The sequence below is a fragment of the Staurois parvus genome, unplaced genomic scaffold, assembly GCF_062004578.1.
Source record: "Staurois parvus isolate SC_StPar_1 unplaced genomic scaffold, SC_StPar_1.0 ptg000261l, whole genome shotgun sequence".
Classification (NCBI taxonomy): Eukaryota; Metazoa; Chordata; class Amphibia; order Anura; family Ranidae; genus Staurois; species Staurois parvus.
This window is the reverse complement of record NW_028318057.1, coordinates 4705285-4729973: the sequence shown is the minus strand read 5'-3', so window position 1 is coordinate 4729973 and position 24689 is coordinate 4705285. Positions and strand designations below refer to the sequence as shown.

The 24689-nt window shown below is 42.7% G+C and overlaps 1 protein-coding gene across 1 annotated transcript in view; it reads right to left on the bottom strand.

Moving 5' to 3' along the window:
• Positions 1-603: 603 nt before the first annotated feature.
• The window catches only part of LOC149459435 (glutathione S-transferase Mu 5-like), a 33685-nt gene continuing 9599 nt past the window's right edge, over positions 604-24689 (bottom strand). Inside the window, exons 3-8 of the mRNA XM_089681194.1 lie at positions 22102-22166; positions 20511-20592; positions 4237-4337; positions 2024-2119; positions 1804-1914; positions 604-937 (exon numbers count right to left, since the gene is read on the bottom strand). Of these exons, the coding sequence (XP_089537320.1) occupies positions 845-937; positions 1804-1914; positions 2024-2119; positions 4237-4337; positions 20511-20592; positions 22102-22166 (548 nt within the window). The 3' untranslated portion in view covers positions 604-844. The remainder of the gene's footprint in view (positions 938-1803; positions 1915-2023; positions 2120-4236; positions 4338-20510; positions 20593-22101; positions 22167-24689) is intronic.

The following is a 24689-nucleotide window of genomic DNA, read 5'->3' as shown; positions in this document are numbered from 1 at the left end:
AAAAATAAAAGTTTTATCGGTCTCAAAAAAATGCTAAAAAATTCATATGGGTACAGTGTTGCATGACCACGCAATTGTCATTCAAAGTGTGATAGCACAGAAAGCTGAAAATTGGTCTGGCCTAGAAGGGGGTGATAGTGTCCATACTTGAAGTGGTTAATCAAGATGGCTACAGTCAGAATGTTAGGGGATGTTTCTCAAAGGGTTTTTTCAGCAAAATAAAGCATGGAGACATGGATGGATGGGTGAGTTTGCTTTGAATATTAAAAATGAATGAAATAGCATTTTTGGTTTGTGTGCTTCGATGCAGTGCTTTAAAAGGTCTGTTTAAAAAAAAAATGCACATTTATAAAGCACGGCAGAGTGCTTTACAAACCTGCACGGCATTCTACTGGGCTTTGAGAGTCTAAAACCAGGTAAAATGTATGAAATAAAAATGAATGGGAGGGAAAAAAATGGGACAAGAGCCATGACCTGTCAAAGAAATATGACCAACTCTTTTAAAGTCACTATGAGTTCTCAATGAGGCCCCGTCGAATCCTCTTGACGGCTCACATTTTGTGTGTGTGTAATACTAGAGTATAACGGGTAATAGATCCACTCTGCATTATAAATGAACTTTATTTTGTTATTGTTCCACACAATGAAAGTGTGCAAAAATATGGGATATTATGTGTAACGTGAGGTTAACTACAAATAACTGAAAACAATGTTAATTTTATTCTTTTCTTAGAGAATAGTGTCGGTAAGAAGCAATTCAATGACACACAAGCTAGCAATGAAGAACTATAAAACTGTAGCTAGAGTCTCCTTAAAGATAAACAAGCATGTTAGCTGGATCACATTATTTTTTGTTGGACCAAAATGCCATTCGGTTATTAATTGGGGTCTTCATGAAGCGTGGTGATTTCATGTATGCAGCAATAGCTGGCAGAGCCTGCAAAAAACAATATAAGTTGTATCATAATATTGAGTGTATCCATACAAAAATACAAATTAACTAATACTCCTTTAATGCATGAACAAAAATGTTTCAAGTGCTTTAGCCAGCCAGTTCCTGAGATTAGTGCACAGTAACTCATTTACATGATTCTAGACTAGTCCTTAACCACATGCCCTTCGGAAGGTTAAACCAATTTGATGTGGATTTCAGGACACTTGTGTGCTGTGGGTAATTTTCCTGGTAAAATGCGGTGGAGCCATTTCCAGAGCTGCAGTAGTGTGAACCAGCCGTTAGTTATGTACAGTATGTGGATGCAAATGATGCAGGAAGGTTATGAATTGAACTGCAGCACCAACCAAAACGCTTTCTAGTTTTATTCAGTTTAGGGAAGGTTTAGAACTTTAGGCTTTTTATTACTGTCCGATGGGGTAATTTCTGGCACCATAACAGATAAAGTTTAGATTTCTCCTTTCTTTCTGACAGAAGTGAGGAAAACCTATCCCCAAGGGGGCACAATAGAGGACAATAAAAACCTTGTTTAACATTATTCCCACAGAAACCTTTGTTGATTTCTACTAAGTCATTTTAAAAGGTAGAACGTTTAATACCTAAAACTGAATGGTGAGATCCTGCAGATTTCATAACAAACATAAAAGAGACTGGTAACTTCAGATCTGATTTCCTTCAGTAATGATTTCAGCTCTGGTGGTTTTGCTCACATTTTGATCAATATTTCTGGTTCCAGGAACTAAGCATTCGTGATCATCCAAAGATGCCAGTGATGTACCACAAACTGGAGGCCAATGAGTGGTCCAGCTAACACAAGACTGGAAAATCCAGTGAATACAGATCAGTCTCACCTCAAACCGAGACAGGAAGTCCTGCAAGTTAGAAAAGTTTTGCAGGCAGGTTGGATCCAACATCCTGTTTTGATCTAGTACATCATACATCACAAAGTCCACATATGTGATCTTGGGAGAAAAAAATAAATTTACTCACTTAAACAATTGTCAATTTGAAAAAGCATAAATGTTGGTGTTCTATTAACTATTTAAAATTAAAATACTGCAGAACATTTACCTTGTCCCCAGCAAACCAATGTCGGTCTCCTAGAAAGTGAGAGAATCTTCCCAGTGCAACTGGTAGCTTTTCAAGGTATGGGCCTTTCAGGTCTTCCTGAAACAGTGAATAAATTCAAATTTAAATAGATGTGTCTGTAACAATTAACAGTCAGACCAGCCACGTCACTAAGCTGCATGAGTTATTTTGGTATTTTATCTCATGATAAAATTATCAACAATTTTGCTTCTAAATGTTGCACAGGTTTGTAGCACTTTTTTCATATGATTTAGTTATTTGACCACTAACAGGCTATCATTTCTTATAAACTGGTACTTTATCTCATGGAGTGCTATCTATATCTATCTTGAACAGTTCATTTTCCTGCTCTGCACTATAGATATAATCACTTAAACACCAAAAAATAATTAAAGTGCATGTAATCCCTAAATGACATTGCGTTTGCTAAAGCTTGCACTGTTAAACAATTGCTACTGTTTTTAAATAAAAATTGGATTTTTTACTTAAAATCCATTTCTTGGAGTACATCACGGCCACAGAGAAGCTTCAGTAAGGGTCCATTCACGCCAGATGTGGTGAAACTGCGCAGAGTGGTTATTCCAGTGCAGTCCCACTGAATGACAAGGCAAAATATCCCACCTGCATCGTAATGATGTGCGGGACCAGTGCACTGCAAGAGTACTGCATGCACTACTTTTTTTCAGCGAACCGCGCGGCAGCCAACTGAACTTAATGTCTGTGTGACATTTCAATAAAGTCGTTTTAAAAAACAAAAAAAAAACCCACAGTACAGAGCGGTGATACCCGCTGGATATCCCTATCTGACAGGGGTATCTGGGACCCACCCAACCTCCCCCCCTTCCCTGTGTTCCTTCATTTCTGCCATTTGTAAGTCCTATGGCCTGCTGACTCACTGGTATATTTATCCCATACCGCTGGGAGGGCACTTTGTGACTAAACAAGAGTGTTGGTTATCCTGGGAGAACCTCCTCTAACTCTACTAGTGTCACCAGTCCCCCCCCCCCCAACCAGAAGTGCTTACGTGGCCCTAGAAGGAAGCTAATTGCTGCACTCGAGCGATGCAGAGTTAAAATAGTGCAGATGTAGAAAAGATACAGCCTTTCAGGTGTTTTGAAAAAGCCATTGGTAGACTATTGAAAACCTGTAAAACAGGGTGAAAATGCAGGACCACAAATATAAGAAGGGGACAGTGTTTTCACTCTATAATAAAATGCCTGACCAAGGACATTAAAAATGGAAAAATCTCCAAGAATTATTGATTAAATTACAGATGGAGATTTAAAACACTAAAATGGCTTTTGAAGAATACATTAACATGATAAAGCTTATTAGAGATTTTTGGGGTTGGAATTTAAATATATTTCAAGTAATATTTAAAGGATTGATAACTTGTGCGATCATTTTTGGAAATTTACTGTTACATGCAAAACACCACAAATAGATATTTTAATGTGTATTTGGTAAATTAAGTTAAAAACTTTGCAATCAAACATTTAGTATTCTGAAGATGTCATTTTTGGAAAAACAAATGAAAAATATCACATTCATTGTGCTTTCTTGATTTGACCTCAAAGGCTTTAGCACTGTTCTCAGATAAACCTTGTCATTGCAGTTACTTAATAAATATAGACTGGCTTTATTGCTGATGAGCTTTAGCAGTGTCCTCAGATAAACCTTACAGTTTCAGGTACTGTATAGGATGAGTAAGTCTGAGCAAAACACTGTCTTTTCTTTTTCAACTTTAATATGCTTGTTCAACAAATAAATACAGTTTAGGAAGGACATATATTATGTACATGTAGGGTGGACTGAATGCACCGGTATCTTTATTTATCTTTATCAACTATGTAACTAGCTGTAGCAACCAAGCCGTTAGTTTGCAAAATCAGGTAATTTGGGTAATTTCAGATAGGTTGCTATGAACGTTTGCATTTTGCACATCACCATTGTTGTTTGCCCTATAAATCAGGCCTGTAGAAAATGTCTTAGATTAGTAATATTCTCCAATTAAGTGATTAGCATAATCCAAAAATGACTGGAACATGTCTGTTCCTTACTATGCATGTAGGGAGCTGCATGTGGATTTAATATTAGAATTATAGTGTGTATTTGAATATGGCCAAAATTGTTATGTGTCCCCTATACACAAGTAATTTAGCTGAACATTTTCCTGCATACAGTATTTCACCTACAAATTGTGAGTTGTAGGTAATAGCCACAAGTCCCATTCGGAAATCCATTGCATGGTTTTCAATCAGTGATACATTGTTCTTTTCACTTTCTGATTCTCCAGCTGCAAGACAGTGATAGCACAAAAACAGTTCTTTATCAAAAGTAGGTTCATGTATTAATTCACGTACAGTAGGTTCACTTATTAATTGATAGCATGTTATAAGCAACTGCACTTTGCACATTAAGCTCTTTACACAGCTATATTTAACCTCTTAGATTGTAAACTCCAAGCAGAAGGGCCCTCCTAACCCTCTTGTATTGAACTGTATCATTGCTGTATTGTCTCCCTTCATATTGTAAAGCACTGAGCAATCTTGGTGCTATATAAATCCTGAATTATAGCCTTTAGAATGGTTGCTTAGGCTCTACAGTGTATTGGCTGGAAAGGAACTGTAGAGTGATGATGTCTCCAGGGTGACTCTACTGTTCTGTCTCTATGATCCATGTCCAAACAGGGATTTTAACTTACCAATAAATTCTGTTTCTTTGAGCACAATAAGGGAACAGGATCTTCAGTCTAATGTGGTTACATGCAGTTACCTTCAGGTGATTAACCACTGGCCAAAAAAAAAATAAAAAATAGAAAGATGCAGGGACAATCTCTAGATAACAGCTCCCTCTCCCAGCTAGCCTTTGTTTTGTAGCAAGCAATATCTATATCTTAAAAACAGAAGGGATCCAGCTGTGTTCTGTAAGTTAATATTCCCACTCTCTTTGTTGTACACAGTACACAGCGTCTTTAGGCTTTACCATGGGACACCCAAAGCAGTACAATTGAGGGGTGGGCAACAAAACAAACAGTAACAAGGGCTCAAGAAGGCCATAAAAGAACCTAGAGAGCAGTCTGAAGCATGGCATGCACAGATTTGGCATCAAAAGAGGCCTGTACATCCACCTGGTGAAACTTAAACAAAACACCAGGGGGCAGCCTTGAAAATCTGAGACACAGATGCCTGATACAGAAAAGCCCATTAAGCACGCACAGGTCTGGTAGAGTTGTGTCTTAACAGGGAAGGAACTCTATGCTTCAGGCCAAAAGATTTAAACCACCTAGTAATAGTGGTGCAAGAAGCAGAGAGCCCCCTGCCGCAACCCTTTAGGACAGGCATCACTAAATGAACCCAGAGTGTCAGGTCTGTCCACACCATTCAGTTGCCTGTGTCTCCTCTTTTCCCATGCCCTCTGTCCAAACCAGTCAGCACTACCGTCCTCTGCCCCGCTGGGAAGCTGACAATGTCATCTTCACAACAGGGCAGAATACAGGAGTGCTAGCTGGTCTGGACAGAGGGAGAAGCCTGACTTTTCAAGTTAACTAGCGGTGATTGGTTGCTATGAGGCAGGGCAGTTTTAGCAAGCAATCACCCACTAGTATTCAGGAAAAAAAAAGTTGGAAAGCTCCCACCCTCTACTCAGACCATTGCACCTCCTGCCCTGCTGTGTAGGTAGGACTGGGTGCAATGTAAACAGAGGGCTGTAATCTATAGGAGGGCACTGTAATGTAAAAGGATAAAGCATTATAAAGGAGGACGACACTAATGTAAAGTGTTAGCTTGATATGTAAAAGGGGAACTGCATTGTAAAGAGTGGCACTGCAATGTATATTGAGGGACTGTGAAGGGTACATTGTGATGTACAGATTATAAAGGGACTGTAATGTAAAGGGGTACACTGTGATGTACAATATATGGAGGTACTGTGATGTAAAGGTGTACGCTGTGATGTACAGTATATGTAAAAGGGATGTGATGTAAAAGGGAACACTATGATGTAAACAGGGTGTATGATGCAAAGGGTGTATGATGTGGAGGGGTGGCTGTAATGTAAAGGGGGGACTGTGGGGGGCATTGATGTGAAGGAGAGGACTGATGACCCCAAAATAAAGAGGGGACTGTGATGTGAAGGATTTGAGTCACAGAACAAACATGAGATTCGTACCTTTGCTGGAAGTAGATGTTACTGATATGGCCTCTGTGAATTTTAATTCATTACCCCTGTTCTAGGAGAACAAAGAGGGAATCTGATTGTTTAACTCCTTCCTGCCCCCTGTACTCATATGTGGCCTCTCGGCAGTGAGGCTGCCTTTTTTTTCCCCCTAAGAAAAACAAAACTGCCAAGAGCATGCACCGTGCACACTCCCAGCACAATTACTTGCAACTAACAGAAAGCTCCCAATCTCTACTTGCAATCGGGAACTTTCCAATCATGTGACTCCTGTGACATCCACAGCGGTCACATGATCCCAGCATCTAAAACCCCTTAAGGGGCCGGGAGGATCCAGCTCCAAGGGGTTTAAAATAGACTGTAGTTGAAAGATTCTTGAGAGGTTTTGGAGCAGGAGATAAGGGAGGGAACAACAAATGTCCTCTTTGGTGGAAGGAAGAGACCACCTTAGGGAGGAAAGATGTTCTAGACCTCCAGACTGCCTTGTCCTTGTGCAACACTATAAAAGGCTTTTTACAGTATAAGGCTGCTAACTCAGAAACCCTGAGAAAAGGTGATAGCAATGAGAGAAGCCACCTTGTGGGTAAGGTCAGATAAAAGAATATTCCTAACTGTTTGAAGGGTGGCTTCTGAAGAACCAAAAGATTTAGGTCAATGTACCATGGAACACGCCGCCAAAAATGTAAATCAAGGTTACTAAACAGTTTGACGCATATTAAAGTGCAAGAGATAGATAAACACCAGATAATTCAATTTTGTATCAGTAAGTCCCATTCAAATAGTTGCTTGAAAACCAAAAGATAGGTGAACAGGTGCTGGCACCATTAGTAACAGGTGACCATTTCCAGGTGCTCCAGGTGACCTCACATGTATTTGCTCCCACCACAATGAATGGACCCTCTATTACAAGATATGTCTTACTGCGCTTTTTTGGTTGGATCCACTGTGTATCTTGACACCAACTTGACCATTCATATGTAACAGGATGCGATTTATTCCAATGCAATACACCACCACTCAAAAAACAGTATCAGGGAAAAGGTTCATTGCGCAAAGCAGCCAACTTTATAAAACCATATAAAACCTTACAATTAGACCACACTCACATGTATATATGCCTAATGACTGGCACCAGGTACATACAGCGCTTATGGTTAAGATGGCTGCCACCCTCTGAGACCAGAAGCTGGCTTGCACTCCAGGAATGGGATGTGGCATATCGGCTAGGGAACACTGCTTCAACTAGTTTTGTCTGTAATTGAACAACCTTCTAGTAATAGAAGGTCCATCCACTGTGGTGAGTGCAAATCCATGTGGGGTCACCTGGAGCACCTAGAAGTATTACTAGAAAGGGCCTGTAGCACTGGCGAGGAGCACGAGAAGAGGATCGGGGCTGCTCTGTGCAAAACCATTGCACAGAGCAGGCAAGTATGACATGTTTTTTATTTAAAAAGCCCAAAAAAAAAGAACAAATCAGGAAATTTTACAATCACTTTAATAAAAGGGATGCGAGGACAACGGCTGAAAGAGAATAAACAACTGGAGGAAGGACAAGATGTATTCAGTGGAGCATGAATTCACACCTGGGATGTGAATGACAGAGGGTTAGAACATGTAGTTATGGCCAGGAGATCATCGAAGTTCTCTCATTTGCATGGCAAATCTTCTGGTGCCTTCTTAATAGTTGATGTAGACCATGGTTGTGCCATGGTTGTGGAGTTTCGTTGGGTGCCCCCACTATTGTTGAGGGACCCAGTGTTAAAGGGGCAACCAAATCACCTTCAGTTCTAGGATGCTGATGAGAAGAAGATTTTTTCCCAGTGACAAAATCCCCTATACCAAGAAGCCAACGTTGTATTGCAACAGTCTGGAATGAAACCGACCATACAGTACAGCCTCAAAAGCAGGCACCCATTAGACTCAAGACCCCCATGCAAGCACAGAGCAAAGGTCTCCTCTGGGCTCTGAGGGTGTGGGTATGAGATGGGCAGATGTTTGTCCCAGGGCAGGAAGATCCTGGGCAGAGCCATGTCAAACATCAGGTGCAAGTACTCAAATCTTTAGAGACAATTCCACTGATTACTTCCACGGACTGAGGATCCAATTGAAGCTCTGCAGAGTCTGCACTGTCCACTAGTTGACAGGGATAGGAGGGACTGATCCTTCTGCAGGAGATAACCCTACCATGTAAATCCTTTGGTCATGGAGCAGAGCTAGGACTGGGGCAAGCGCCTTGGTAAAAAACAGGGGAACTATGAATAGGCCAAAAGAAAGGGTGATAAATTAGTAATGTTGATTGCCCACAAAACACGCATAGAGTTGGAGTAGAGAAATGATGGGAATTTGCAAGTAAGCATCCTGAATGTCTACTGAAGTCATATGGTTTCCAAGAAGGAGGAACCTCTGAACCCAAAAAGGAGAGTTAGGCATTTTGAGATCCAGAATGTGCCAGACTCCTTCTATTGGTTTGGGAACCGTAAACAGTTTCAAGTAGAAGCTTTGAAAGCATTCCTCTTCTGGTACAGGAATGACCTAATGAGACAGAAGCTGGTGAACAGAAACAATAAAATTTGGTTATTTGCCTGTCCTAGCAGAGAGAAAGAAACAAGTTTTGTTGCGGGTAGGAGGCAGATTTTGAAACTCATTTGTAGCCCATGGAAATGATACTATGAACCTGGACATCTGAGGTGTCCTGTAACCAAAAGGCCAAATTGACATCTCCCAGGAAGGGAGAGACCACCATTGGGAACAGGGGTTGGAACCAGACTTAGCTGGTACTGAGGGTAACATCTTTCTATGAAAGAACATTTCTGGCTTAGATTTGAAACTGGAGGTCAGAGAGATGAAAGGAATCTTTTCTAACTTCAGAAGCAGTATTTCTATTTGTAGAAGCACAAGCCTCAAATTTCTGGAGGAGGAAGTTACTTTACCTCCTGTGAACTCCTTAAAAGGGGCAGTGAAGAGGCCAAAAAAAAAAAATTATATATATATATATATATATATATATATATATATATATATAAAATATAATATATCAGTCCCCTGCAGGTTTATGCCATAATGTGTATCCACTCCATACTAGCATGTTATGATATACTTCCCTTTCAAATGGAGCTTTCCAGCTGCATGAAGTCACCGCTGAGAGGGCTTCCATCTTCACCTGGTCTTCTTTCTGGGTTCGGGGGCTCTGGCTGTTTAAATGGCTGGGCCGTGATGACGTCACTCCCACTCATGCACATAGGCTCTGCATTCCACGGTATACTGTGGTCTGATTGCAGAGCATTGCTGTGCATGCACGGGTGATGTAATTGTCTACTACCAATGTGCATTGCTCCTAAAATGTGTACATTTAGGAGATATTCATTGTACCTACAGGTAAGCCTGATTGTAAGCTTACCTGTAGGTAGAAGTTAAGATAGAAAGTTTACTACTGCTTTAAGGAGGATCCAAATAGGTGTTCACCTTCAAAGATTAGCCATTCAAGTTGTTTCTTACATGGGAGCTTCACTGACCAGTGTTTAAGTAAAGCATCCTGTTCATATGGATAGAGAGAAAACTCACCCTGGAATCTGGTAACCATGATCTGTCAAGCCATTCATACAGTAGCATAAGACCACTGGTAGGAGGCCTAGTTGGCTATGGACTGAATCATTCATTAGAATGGGGCTAGGATCCTGGGCCATGCACTTAGTTCAAACAACTGGATAATCCCCCCCCCCCCTTCCACCCTTCTCCTATTCTTCTTCATCCTCTACCCTTCCACCCATTTCCCTCTCCTTCTCATCCCTCCCTCCTGACTGCTGTTCCTCCCCCACTTTCTGCTACTCTATTCCCCTTGGCTTCCTTCCTCCACATTCTCTGACCAATATCCCCCCCCCCCCTCCAATTCTCTTATCTCCCATTATCTCCTTTTTCTGTGACTACAGTCCAAGCTATACACTACTAAGCCCTGTTTGCCCTCTTCACTTAATGTCCACAGCCTCATGTTGAATGATAATTACCGATCTATGCAAACAAAAAGAAAAATGAACAAAAGCATATCTGAATGAGTCACTTCTGACAGTCTATGCTGACACAGCCAGGCGATCATGGGAGACTGCCCTGCTCCCACTTCAGCACACAGCCAGCAGGTGATTGACAGCCTTAGTCTCCCTGAGACTGTGTAGATGGTGTGTTCTTTACCTCCACCCAGGTTTCAGATTACACTCAGCTTCATGCTGTGCACTGTGTGACAATAGGTACCCCTGCCTACTGGAGCTGATGAAATGCTGTCTAAATTTGGTACTTTGAATGTGTTTAGAGTAAGAAGGCTGCAGATATACAGGTACATCTTATATATAAGGATTTGTTTCATCTCTGTCATCATCTGGGGCTAGTTACTTCTGAGGATATATGTAAGAGTTTAGTGAATCTCTCCTAAAAGACCAATCTGTAGTGATGGACCCTAAAATGAACTTGGCCTATAAATCACTACCAACACCACCTCTGAAACCTAGCTTCACACTGTTTGGGGAGCACATAATCCATATCTGACAAGGGCATTCATTAAATGTGGCTCTCACTTTAAGAAACAGTTCGGTCAATGCATCTTAGATCTTTTATCGCAAATTAACAAACTGATGACCCTTTATAAGAGAAAGATGGCACTCGACACGTATGCAGAACTCTCCCTCACAAAACACACAGACCCCCCCAACATGAATACGCAAGCAAAGAATTGGAGCGTACCTCACAGTATATAATGCCATCCCTATATATAAAAACCATCTAATCTCCTAGAAGAACTGATTAAACCATTTGAATTGGCACAACTCTTCGAGCAAGCCAAACTGGATAGGGCCCCTGGCCTTTATGGGTTCACATGCAACTATTACAATACCATTCCCATTTTATGGATACATTCAATTTGCTCAGACAACACCAGACTCCACACCCCCCATGCGTTACTGGCCCACATCTCTGTCATCCCTAAGGGAAAGACCTTCAACACTGTTCCAATTATAGACCCATTTCCCTTCTCAACATTGATCTAAATTATTCTACAAAATCCTCACCCGGATTCCAAACTTCCAACAAATACATTTGGAGCAAGTGCCTACTAAAGTCATTAGAGATGGAACTATCCATTAATCAACATCAATGTGGCCCTGTCTAAGGCTGAAGACTGACCTATCCCTTAGGCCTTTGACAGAGTCAACTGGTCCTTCATCAGCCTCACCCTTAAAGCAGCAGTAAAGTCATAAAAAAAAAAAAAAAAAAGTTGGTTCCCCTGCAAGCTAATGGCAGTGGCATAATGTGCTAGTATGCATCATATACTAGCACATTCTGAAAGACTTGCCTGTAAAATGGATCACTCCAGCAGCACTCTGTCACCACTGATAGGGCTTCCATCTTCACCCGGTATTCCTTCCAGATTTGTGGGATCCAGCCGGTTGAATGGCTGAAGCTCAATGACGTCACTCTTACGTATACGCACGGGAGTCACTGCCATGGCACAGCGCTCTGAATGGACTGAGCACACGTGTTGGCTGCTACAGATGTGAATATCTCCTAAACAGTGCACATTTAGGAGATATTCACTGTACCTACAGGTAAGCCTTTTATAGATTTGTCTGTGGGTACAACTGAAAAGAAGACTTTACTACCGCTTTAAGGATGTCAGGTTGGAACCTTACGTTGGGCAGGACAGGATAGAAAGAAGGTGCTTCTAAGTGCAGTATATCCACATGTTTATTGGTAAAAACAGTTAAAAGCACTTACAAAGGATGATGAGGCTCAGGCATATAGAAGGTCAATGCAGGGCTCCTGTCACTGTTTCCTGGAGCTCATTGTGCCATCCAGAAGCAGCAGTGGGAGCTCAGGTGCAACTGCAAGATGACCGCCATTCTTCCTGGGCTGCCGTGGAATGCACGCCGTCCACGTGGAACGCAGGTCCCAGAAATTATGTCAATGGTGGGCAGTGACGCGTTTCAGAGCATGCGCAATAGCTCCTTCATCAAGACTATGAGCTCCCCCTGCCATTGCTGGGCGGCACAATGAGCTCCAGGAAACAGTGACAGGGGCCCTGCATTGACGTTCTATATGCCTGAGCCTTAACAACCTTTGTAAGTGGTTTTCACTGTTTTTACCAATAAACATGTGGATGTACTGCACTTAGAAGTGCCTTCTTTCTCTTCTCTTCTGCCCACAGTCTGCTTCTACTCCTAGAAGAGCTGCTCTAGTGCCTATTCCCACTGCCTCCCTCCACTGGTCTCCAAGGCAGATGCGCCCCAAGAACTCCTCTTCTCTTCCGGAACCTCATGTTACATAGCTATTCAAGTTGAACAAGATACAAGTGCATCTAGTTCAACTAATAGAAAACAAATAGAAAACTTCCATATACAGAATCCTTTCCTGACAGCTTCCTGTCAACACAGCTGGGTATTGTCCCCGCACCCCCTCCATAGTTTAAGAGCCTAACTCATAAACTTGAGCCCACCTGCAGCCTTGGCATTCCCCTTTTTTACTGCTATGTGCAGGACCTAGGTGTGCTCCTCTACCTGGCTGGTCTAAATGGCTGGCTGTCTGTCCATGCTTCTGGGTTTCAGCTTGAGGTGGTCCCTGGTGTAGCAGCTAAATGACCCATAATCCAGGGAGCCCCGCTGCTGGTCCTCAGGGAGGATTTTATCATGGCTAACAGCCTTGTCTGGGGTCCACTGAGTCCATGTGAAGTGGGCAGCACAGTGCCAGAGTTTATAGACGGATGGCGGAGTTTGGGTGAGCCAAGTTTCAAAATGCTTTGTATCCAAATGAATGCTGCATTGCTATGCATCATTGTGCCCTGCTCGCAGAAGCCTCGGTGCATACCCTGAGCTTCTCCAGAGGTGGTACTCTGCATAACAGGTACACAAAGTAATACTTTGTTTGTTCACACATGGCATGTACCCATTGGTGACTTTTCATGTTTACTATTGTGCCATTATGAAAACCCCCTTTAAAGACCAGCATTACCAGAGAAGGTAGAGGAGTTGCCTGTGAATGACTACCAGCCAAAAAAAGGGGGGTCAAAAATTCCCTTGGGTGGTTTGTGTACACTGGAGAATTTTATTGTAATTCTGTTGCAGATTTCAACCTTTGTTGCTCTTCTGAACAAAACAGTTTCATCATGTCCTACTCTCTGGCAGGGAAAGGTTTGGTTCATTAACAATCTGGTGATCTTAGGACTGTGGTTGGAAGAGGCAGTATCAGCCTCCCCCTAGCAGTAGTTAAACATTTAGGGTTTGTTACTAAGCAAGCTATTTTCTACTGCATTGAATTATTTTTGAGTTGCAGTGTTAAGTGGCAGGCAAAACCCTGTGAAAGGATTGTCTATTCTGGCAATGAGCAGTCTCAGAGCATTTTAAAGCGAAACATCCCTCTTCAAGAAAGAAGATGCAAATGAACACGACTGTATGAATCTTCCTTTGTTCACTCAACCACAGGTGAGGATGGTGACACCTACAGGTTGTCTCATTCATTAGACAAGTGGCCAATACACTCAAAAGGAGTGGTTTCCACTCACACTGTGAAAGGGTTATATGTTCTGGCAATGAGCAGTCTCATAGCCTTCCCAGGCAAAACAGCCCTCTTTGGAGGAAGATGTGGATGAGCATGACTATGTATTCTGCTGGTTCAAGCAGCCAGGGATAGAGCTCATGACACCTAAGAAGATGTCACATTCAATAAACATTGCGTGTTTATCCAGACTGAATTATTTCAGGTTCAATGCTGTCACTGTGATATGCTTAAATTGGTCTGCAGGGCATTCCACTACAGGTCACCATAATCCAATCAAAATTCTCTTCGTACTTAATTTAGAAGAAGCCACTGTCATGACTACAGCTGGCCAAAGACGTAAGAGGAAAGTCAGACGTGCAGGTACCATCAGACTTTTCCAAAAAGAAGATATTGATGAGCATGACTGTATGATCCCTGCTGATTCAATCAGCCAGGGATAAGGAAGTTGATACCCAACATGTTATCACATTCATTGAATATGTGGTCGATACATTCTAAAGGAGTTGCTTCTGCTCACCCTGTGAAGGGGTCATATATTCTGCCAATGAGCAGTCTCATAACCTTCTCAAATCAACCCTTGTCAGATTCTTCCAAAGAAAATGTGGATGAACATGACTATGATATCCGCTTTGTTCAAGCCGATAGTGATTAAGTTGATGTTGACCAAGTTGTCACAATTAAGCATATGGTCAAGACACTCTAAAGGAATTGCTGAATTCACCTTCTGCAAGGGCCATCTAATCTGGCAATGTCCTTTCAGGGCCATTAAAACTAGTCTCAGAGCCTTCTCAATCCAATCAACCCTCATTAGTCTCTGCTGAAGAAGATGAGGATCACTTTTGTTCAGGTTTGTGATATGCCTTTCAATAGAAGCAAAGCTGTGGAAGTATTTCAAGTGCCCCCAGAGGACGGCTTGACAATTCCCTTATCGTGACTGAAAAAAGTGCTCCTTCTACAAGATAGAAGCATGTTGTTACAGCAGGATGTCGAAATGATGCCCTTTTGAACAGGAAGATTTTCAGGGTTTGAAATCACCCCTTTGGTCAATGTGTCCCTTATGTTATTGGTCGAATACATGATCTTACTATTAGAAGATGCTGTGGCCTTCAAGGACGTACGCAATCACTGCATTGTTCTTCTTGACCTTAGAAGGTGAAGCCTATATTAGCGGTCAGTCCTGCCTCCAGATGAACATTGGTTGAGTTAAAGGAGACCAAAGTTCAAGAGTCAGTTTCCATGCTCACTCCAGAGAGGGTAGCTTCTGCATTTCTGTTAGAGTCCAGGAAATGTTGGTGAGCCAGCACACAATCCAAGAGGTCAGTGAAGAGCTCCATGTCAGGATGTTTTATGGTATTTTGAGGATTGTGCCACCCATACATGTCTTATGGGCACTCGCTGGCTCCTCTTTGGACATAGGTACAGCTTTGGTGATGGACACATGGTCCAATAAGGCAGGCATTTCAGGCCATATTTGGGAGATCATTCAACATTAACTTCTCAGATTGAGCTGCAGAAATCACCTTGCTCCAGCAGGTCAGGTAGGCTCAGTTGAACTCTCTCCCCCTTGCAAGTAGGGTTTCTGGACCAGTGGCAGTCAGAGAGCCTAGGTCAAAAGGTATGGATTACGCCCTGTATGAAAGTGAAACTTGTGGTAAAGAAGCAGAATCTTCTGCAATGTCATTCCCATCTGATGACCTAGTGGCTGGTGGTGCAGTCAGACATTAGCAAAGTAGTTGAGGAGCCTTATTTCAGGAGCAACGGGCTCAGTGCCAATGGCATTCTTCAAGGATCCAAGATGGTGTCCAACATCCTGAAGCTGAGAGTGGCATTTCAGGCTCTCCTAGCCATGGGTCACTTCATTTGAGGTGGACCTGTCCTGGTGAAGTTAGACAACACAACGACTGGCCTACATCCAGAAACAATGGGGCACTCACAGTCTGTCCCTCCTGAAGGAGGTTTTTTCAAATCTAGAGTCTGTCCAAGTCAATCTGCTGCAGCTATCTGCAGCCTGTGTGCCGGAAGAGTTTTTAGGTGAACTATTTGTCCAGGACAATCCTGGAAGGCAACGAATAGTCCAGACTGCTGCAAGTCTTTGGAGAACTAACAGAGCTTTGTAATTTCTTCCAGAAGTAGGCCTGTTCACAGTTCACATCCCTAGTCAACACCAAGTTGCTGAAGTTCTATTCCAGGGTCCTGGATGCGTAGGCAATCTGGATGGAGGTGCTGATCGCAGAGTGGATTCCCAAGACAGCTTATGTCTTTTTGCCACTATCTCTGATTCTCAGCTTCCTGCTGAGGCTGTGGTGGGGGAAGGTGGAAATTCAGGTGATGATCCCAGATTGGCTGAAGGGGCCTTGGTACCCTTTGCTACTTCTAATGAGCATCAAGGATCCCCTCCCTTTGCTGGAAAGATCAAATCATCTCCAAAGTCCTATTCATCCAGCACCTGACAGGCTCAAGCTGATGGCCTGGGTCTTGAGAGGTAGAGGCTAATAGATCTCAGGTGTGAATACTCTTTTGAAATCAAGGAAGGACAGCACTAATAATTCCCATAGTGGAATATGGCATACATTCACAAGACTGCTGCTGATCAAGGTTTTACACTGGGCTCTTCACAAGTCTGTTATGTTCTGAAGTTTCTGCCAAAAGAATTAGGACACCCCTCCAAATCATTGGATTCAAGTGTTCCAATCACCCCCATGGCCACATGTGTATAAAATTAGGCACCTAGGCATGCAGATGCTTCTAAAAACATTTGTGAAAGAACGGGTTGCTCTCAGGAGCTCAGTGAATACAAGTGTGGCACCGTGATAAGTTGCCACCTGTGCAATAAGTCCATCCGTGAAATGTCGTTGCTAATAAATATTCCATGGTCAACTGTTAATGGTATTATAACAAAGTGGAAACAACTGGGAACAAATGACAGAGTGGGTACAGCGCATGCTGAAGTGCACAGTGTGCAGAAGTCACCAATTTTCTGCAGAAGTCAATAGCTAAAGATCTCCAAAGTTCAGATTAGCACAACAGTGCATAGGTTGAATGGGTTTCCATGGCCGAGCAGCTGCATCCAAGCCTTACATCACCAAGTGCAATGCAAAGCGTCAGCTGCAATGGTGTAATGCACTCCACCACTGGACTCAAGAGCAGTGTAGACGTATTCTCTGGAGTGACGAACCACGCTTCTATGTCTGGCCATCTGATGGATGTGTCTGGGTTTGGCGGTTGCCAGGAGAATGGTACTTACCTGACTGCAATGTGCCAAGTGTAAAGTTTGGTAGAGGGGGGGATTATGGTGTGGGGTTATTTTTCAGGGGTTGGGCTTGGCCCCTTATTTCCAGTGAAGGGAACTCTTAAGGCATCAGCATACCAAGACATTTTGGACAATTTCATGCTCCCAACTTTGTGGGAACGGTTGGGATGGCCCCTTCCTGTTCCAACATGACTGCACACCAGTGCACAAAGCAAGGTCTATAAAGACATGGATGAGCGAGTTTGGAATGGAGGAACTTGACTGGCCTGCACAGAGTCTTGACCTCAACTAGACAGAACACCTTTGGGGTGAATTAGAGCGTAGACTGCGAGCCAGGCCTTCTCGTCCGACATCAGTGCCTGATCTCACAAATGCGCTTCTGGAAAAATGGTAAAACATTCCTTGTGGACAGCCTTTCCAGAAGAGCTGAAGTTGTTATACTGCAAAGGGTGGGCCAACTCAATATTGAACTGTACAGACTAACACTGGGATGCCAATAAAGTTCATGTGCATGTAAAGGCAGGTGTCCCAATACATTTATGGCAATATAGTGCATCTCTGCCTTCACCGGCATACAGTGGGCACCCGTCTCTTAATTATATTGTTCTCCAAGCTGCAATTTGGTTGAAGCCTTCCTAAGTGATTGTTGTTCTAGAAGTGGGATCTCTCATTGGTGTTGGACTTTTTTTGCATCAGATGCCTGCAATCAATGTGGCCCCTTGTGGTACCTCTTGCTGAAAACTTCTTTCCTGATGGCAAGTACATCAGCCAGAAGAGTGTCTGTATTAGCTGCCTTGGGGTTTAACGACACAGCTGATCACATGATTAAGTAAAAGGCCAATCACAGCAGCCTTTTACCACGTGATCACCTGTGTCCAATGGCACAGCAGATCACAAAGTAAATACAGTTGACGGTTATCAGCAGCACTTTCCTCACGCTGTTACAGCATGAGGAAAGTACTGCCAATAACCGGCAAATGTCACAGAGCAGATCTGCCCTGATGATCAGTGCCCAGCAGTGCCACCCACCAGCGACCATCAGTGCCACCCATCAGTGCTGCCCAGCAGTTGCACCCAGTGCCTGTCAGTGCTCATCGTTGCTGCATATCAGTGCAGCACCATCAATGCCCACCAGTGCCACCTCATCAGTGCAGCCTATCAGTGCTGCCTATACGTGCCACCTCATCAGTGCAGCATCATCAAGGCACATCAGTGAAGGAGAAAAATTACCTTTTTTTTCAAATTTTTTTGCTCTTTTTTGTTTATAGTGCAAAAAATAAAAACCCCAGTGGCGATTAAATACCACCAAAAGAAATCTCTATTTGTGTGAAAAAAATTTCTTCTAGGCACAGATTTGCATGACCGGGCAACTGTCATTCAAAGTGCAACAGCACTAAAAGCTGAAAATTGGCCTGGGCAGGAAGGGGGTAAAAGTGCCTGGTAGGAAAGTGGTTAAATAGCCCTTTCTCATGTTCTTCCTGGACAGAGTGGTACTCATGCCAATGCTCGAATTTGTGCCTAAAGTGGCCTTCAAAGCCCATATCACACAAGAGGCTGTCCTTCCTACATCCCTCTTGGGGACTAACCAAGACAAGAAGTTAGCCCACCAGATGTGGACCAAGCTTTAAAATGTTACGTCAAGATAAAATCTGGCATCAGGAAGTCAGAGCATTTGTTTGTCATTCCAGGTGGAGCATGTAATGATTTCACAGCATCCAACAAGATTATTGCCTCTTGGTTGGTGAAGCTCATTTCCTTGGCCTACAAGTTGAAAGAGTTGGCTGTGCCAGGGGGATCATGTCACTCTCCACTAGAAGGGTCTCGACCTTGTGAGTGGCAGCAGGCTGAGTGTTCCTAGACACTATCTGCAAGTCAGCTACATGGGTATTAATATATACAGTACGTTCATGGCTCATTACTGTATAGAAGCAGTCTTAATGACAATTGAGTTTGGCAGAGGCATCCTGACTTCTGCTTTCAGCCAGAATTGAGGAGTGTGTAGCATTATTCCTCCCCTGTGTGGCTAGTTTGTTCCCAGCTGTGCTGACATTGAGCCGTCAGTAAAATGGAAAATTGAATGACAAATACTTTAATTTTCCTTTCCTGAGGAGCTTCATGTCAGCACAATTCCCACCCAGCTTGGTAGGACTAGTTACAGAACACCAAGGCTGTAGGTGGACTCAAATTTATCAGTTAGGTCCTGGAAGCATGAGGGGAGCCCATATCCAGTTGTTTTGACATGGAGCTAATTATTATTATTATTATACAGTATTTATAAAGCGCCAATAGTTCACTCAGTGCTGTACATTACAAAGGGGGACAGAACATGTGACAGAACAATACCAATACAATGCAAAACATGAGGGGATCGAGGGCCCTGCTCTTTCGAGCTTACAATTTAGAAGGGACTGGATAGTGGTACAGGAGGAGATAGCTGTGGGGGATGGAGTGGTAGGAAGAGTGGAGGAGGTCGGTCAAGTTAGCAGGGGGTAGGCTTCCCTGAAGAGATGGGTTTTCAGGGTGCGCCTAAAGGAGAGGAGAGTAGGTGATAATCTGATGGGTTGGGGAAGGGAGTTCCAGAGGATGGGTGACACCCTGGAGAAGTCCTGGAGGCGGGCATGGGAGGAGGAGACCAGGGAACTAGAGAGAAGGAGGTCTTGTGAGGAGCGGAGTGTGCGTGCTGGGTGGTACTTGGATATTAGGTCGGTGATGTAGTTCGGGGCAGTATGGTGGACAGCTTTGTATGTCAGTGTTAGGATTTTAAATTTGATCTGTTGCGCAATCGGAAGCCAGTGGAGGGATTGGCAGAGGGGGGTGGCGGAAACGGAGCGGTTGGAAAGGTGAATGAGTCTGGAAGCCGTATTCAGGATCGACTGAAGCGGGGATAGCCAGTGGCAGGGCAGGCCAGTGAGGAGGGATTTGCAGTAGTCGAGTCGTGATATGATGAGGGAGTGGATGAGCTGTTTAGTGGTTTCTGGGGTTAGGAACGTGCGTATTTTGGCGATGTTGCGGAGGTGGAGTCTGCACGAGTTTGTTAAAGATTGGACTTGGGGCTGGAAGGATAGGTTGGAGTCCAGAATGACACCAAGTACTCTGGCCTGCAGGGTGGGTTTGGAAATTAGGAAAATAAAATTACAGTATCTGTCATTCAATTTTTCATTATGCCTACAACTGATCCAGAGGATATAAAAAAAAAAATAAACCCTATAAAAAGCATGATCCAATTTGCTCCACTGAGGGAAGCACATTCTTTCCTGATCTCTTGAAGGCAATCTCATATTTCCTGGGTCAACAATCTCTGATGTTATTACCTATAAATGGTATTATACAGTAATTTGTGCATTTAGAAATGCACCCAGTTCATTTTTAAAACTTTCTAATGAATGTACATGGTTAGGCTCCCTGGACTCCAAATTGCTCCTAATGGAGATATCCCAATCCCTCTTCCACTTCCTAGATCAGTAGGAGAGAAAACACAAAACAAAACAATCTAGAGCTGATACTCACCTAATTCATGCTTGCGTGCAATGTAGCTCAGAATTGTGTTACTCTGTGTAAGCTTAACATTACCATCTATAAGATATGGCAGCTGTAAAATAGAATAATTTCACCATTATTTATGCAGTTCAAACAACTTTGTCATAATCAGCCTTCATTGTATAATTATTTCTTGTATGTTAGTTTTTTGGTGCTGGACATTTGGGCTTGGAGCTTTGGTTGCAAAGAATAAATGTAAATTTAGCTGTAATCATTTGTATCTCAAAACTATTACCTATATTCAACACCTAATATCAGTTAAAATTCACTTTACAAGGTAAACATTTCTTTGGTAAATCAGGGTCACCGTGTATCAGATAATTGCCATTAGTTTTTCATAAAATACTTGTTTTCTTGTTCTTTTTTGCACTTACAGTAGAACTATAGGCAAAACCTTTTTTTCCCCCATTTTGGATACAGTAAGGGTTTTCATTTTGGATAGAATATGGGTTTGCTTAGTTTCTATGCTCAGTCGCACCAGATCCTGTGTGTACCAGTTTTAGTAAATTACCCCTTTCTGTCTACATGTGCTAGGCTCAGCTTATGCTGCATATCATTGCGCTGGCCCAGCTTCATGACAGTTACAACAGTGAACCATACTCACTCAATGGGGAAGATTTACTAAAACTGAAGCACTCAGAACCTGGTGCAGCTGTGCATGGCAGCCAAGCAGCTTCTAACTTCAGCTTGTTTAATTAAGCTTTGGCAATATAGCCCAGAAGCTGATTGGATTCTATGCACAGCTACACCAGATCCTGTGTGCACCAATTTTAGTAAATCCCCCCAAATGTTTATCAGCATGGCTGCTTGTAGTTTCCATCAGAAGAGCATGTATTGATAGGTGACAACACAGGAGCACAAGTGGATCAGAGTTGTCACCCCATAACAGGAAGTGCCTGTACAAGGGTATTCATGGTAGGATCACCAGGTATTAATTTTAAAGTAAAGTTACAGGATTAAAAATTATTTTAAAAAGTCTTGAAATGGCAATACAACAGTAAAGATTATAAGAGCGGTTAATGATTGGGTTTACATCCATTTTAACCCTCTCTCTCCCTCCCTAAACATAGGCATCAATAGAACAACTTTTTTAATCCTAAAAAGAATTCTACTGTAATTATCAACTGAAGCTAAAAGACGCCGGTCACAAATTCAGGCATGACAAGTCTATTCTATCAAATGTGGGGGATGAGTGAAAACTGCAGGTCAGAAGGATCAGTACATCCAATCCCCCTCTTACAAATAGCTTAAAAAAACCAATGGTGTCAGTGGGAACAAGAGGCATGAATCACACATTGCTCAAGGAATCCCTAGCAACCTCTGGAGGAACTATAGTGTTCCACTGACCCCTGGCTAGGAACGACTAGTCTAAACTATTGGGTCAATACTTGCCTTTTCGCATACCAATTCATGCCATGTCCTGTATTCAGCACAACTGCAAACTCGCACTTTGCAGTTTCCACTCTTAATAAATTCCCACTCTTTCCTAATAAGTGCTCAACCATGTGTTTTTCTAATGTAATGCCCCCAAACCCAATTTTTTACTTGCATTGTCACTTACATTTGGAAAATCCAAACCAAGCGTTTCCTTCTCATCCAGCCACTGATTCTTATCATAGTTTGGTGCTGGGAAAACAAATTTAGTTTTAGGTTACATAAATCTTACAAGTTGTGCAAGTTTAGAGCGGTTTCTAATAAAGGCCAGCGCATGAAATGTCACAATACATACAGTACATTGCATCATGCAGGTTACATTGTGAATACAGCAGAACTTCACCCTCTCAGTCTTATGTAACATTGACTTTTATAATTATATTATTTATATATTAGTAAATAGGAAAGTATATTTAGTGGGTTTAAACTTTTTTCACACTTCTTCAGTTACTTCCTGGTTTCCATGCCTGGGCAAATTATGTCATACACCCCAGGGGTCTTTAGGAGAATAGGAGGGGTTTTCTCAGCTAAGCACACCCTCCTGCCTACATGCCTGAGCTAAGGGCAGATGAATTCCAGGAACAAGATGCTACATGAAGCATCTGCCCTCTCTCAGGAAGGCCACAGCCAGAAATGCCAGGAAATGTTATTCAATTTGTTGTACAAATCATTAGTATACCTCATCTGGAATATGCAGTTCAGTTTTGGGAACCAATTCACAAAACAAACATTGGGGAACTGGAGAAAGTGCAGAGAAGGGCAACCAAACTGATAAGAGGTATGGAGGAGATCAGCTATGAGGTATAAATACATCAGTGGTTCATATAGTGAACTTGGTGTAGAGTTATTCACCCTGAGGTCATCACAGAGGACAAGGGGGCACTCTTTACATCTGGAGGAAAAGAGATTTAATCTCCAAATACGGAAAGGTTTCTTCACAGTAAGAGCTGTGAAAATGTGGAATAGACTCCCTCAAGAGTTGGTTCTGGGCAGCTCAGTGGATTGCTTTAAAAAAAGCCTGGATTCTTTCCTAGGTACACATAACATAACTGGTTACTAACATTTATAGGTAAAGTTTTTCCAGGGAACATCCGATTGCCTCTTGGGGGATCACAAGGGAATTTCTTCCCCTGCAGGAGCAAATTGGATCATTTTCTGGGGGGTTTTGCCTTCCTCTGGATCAACTGTGGCTATAGGATTATACTTTTTTTTTGTTTGAACTGGATGGACTTTTGTCTTTTTTCAGTCAGACTAATATATGTAACTATGTAATGTGATTTTTCAGCAAAATAAAGCATGGTTTTTGGTGCTCAGATGCAGTGAAGTTCCACTTTAATACAATATCTTATGCGAAATCTTTTGATAAGATGCTTGGTAAGCCTCTCCCAGATCCCAGCATCCAAGGAGGCTATGCAAAGTTAGTTTCTTCCTTCTGATTAGGGCCTCATAACTACTGTTTGCAGTGTTGTTTTTCAATGATTTAGAGTGTTTCAACCAGGATCTCCAAAGGGGGCATTGGCTCCTGCTGCAATTAAATCCTATGATGAAGGCGTAAGGGATGGGGCAAAGCCCCGCTGTCCATGTCTATGGATGCAGGCTGCACGTTTAGGGAGTGAACCCGCATGAATATCCCCCTTAGAAAGCAGTGTGGGGGGAGGGGGGTTCAGGAACGCCTGACACTGGAACCCAGAAGAGGAGTATGAGGGCTGCTCTGTGCAAAACCATTGGGCAGGTAAGTATAACATGTTTGTTGCTAAAAACAAATTAAAGGTTTAGAATTACATTAAATATGAGCAATTAACAGTAATTAAGTGATAATAAAGAAGCAAAAAAATAAAACCCAAAAAGTATTATACTTACTGGTTCTGTGCAATGGTTGTGAACAGAGCAGCTTTCAGCATGCTTTAAAAGTGCCATTTAGCTGCAGTTTGTAAATGCTGAACATAAACTCTAGTGGGAGTGCTGATTGCTGACACTGGTGACCAGGGCAATTAGAAAGAGTAAGTTACCCTAATGGGGACACAGACAGCAACAAAAACTTGATGTTGGTTCTATCCCCCCCCCCACTACTATCAAAATATAAAAAAAAAAAGCTTTGCTGTTATTTATGCTTTACCCCTTGTTTACCAAGGTACATTTAGAAATGCCCTGGTATTCAAGTGGTTAAAGTAGGCTCATAACTCTAGCTGTGCTCCTGTCTATTTAGTAAAAAAGTGATTCGGGCAGCAATAGTACTGCCCCCAACCTTCCCAGCTGCCCTGTGCACACATATGGATGTAAACACACGTGTAGGGCGTGCATTGTTACGTAAACAGCAATTGTGTTGCACATGTAGCCTTGGTCAGGTAGGACCTGGACACAGGGGTAGAGGCTTCTTCCCACCCAAAACTCTTCGAAGCTTCCAGTCTCCAGCCCCTAATCCGAGAATTACAAAACCCAGAGAAAACCAAAAACGTAGTTTTATCCACTCAGAAAAACTACTCGAGCCCCTCACATACCTGGAGATCCCTGTGTTATCTTGATTAGTCTAAGCAGAAGGCAAAAAAACATGGCCAATTTACAGGCGGAAGGGACAAACATGGCCGATAGTTCAGGTGGCAAGCAGAGGCATCATCAATAAGCAGGCTAGGGTCCTGGAGAAGGCAGAGGTATGGTCAGTTTAGCAGGAAGGCAGAGGTGTGGTCGAATAGGCCAGGATAAGTTAAGGTGCAGGCA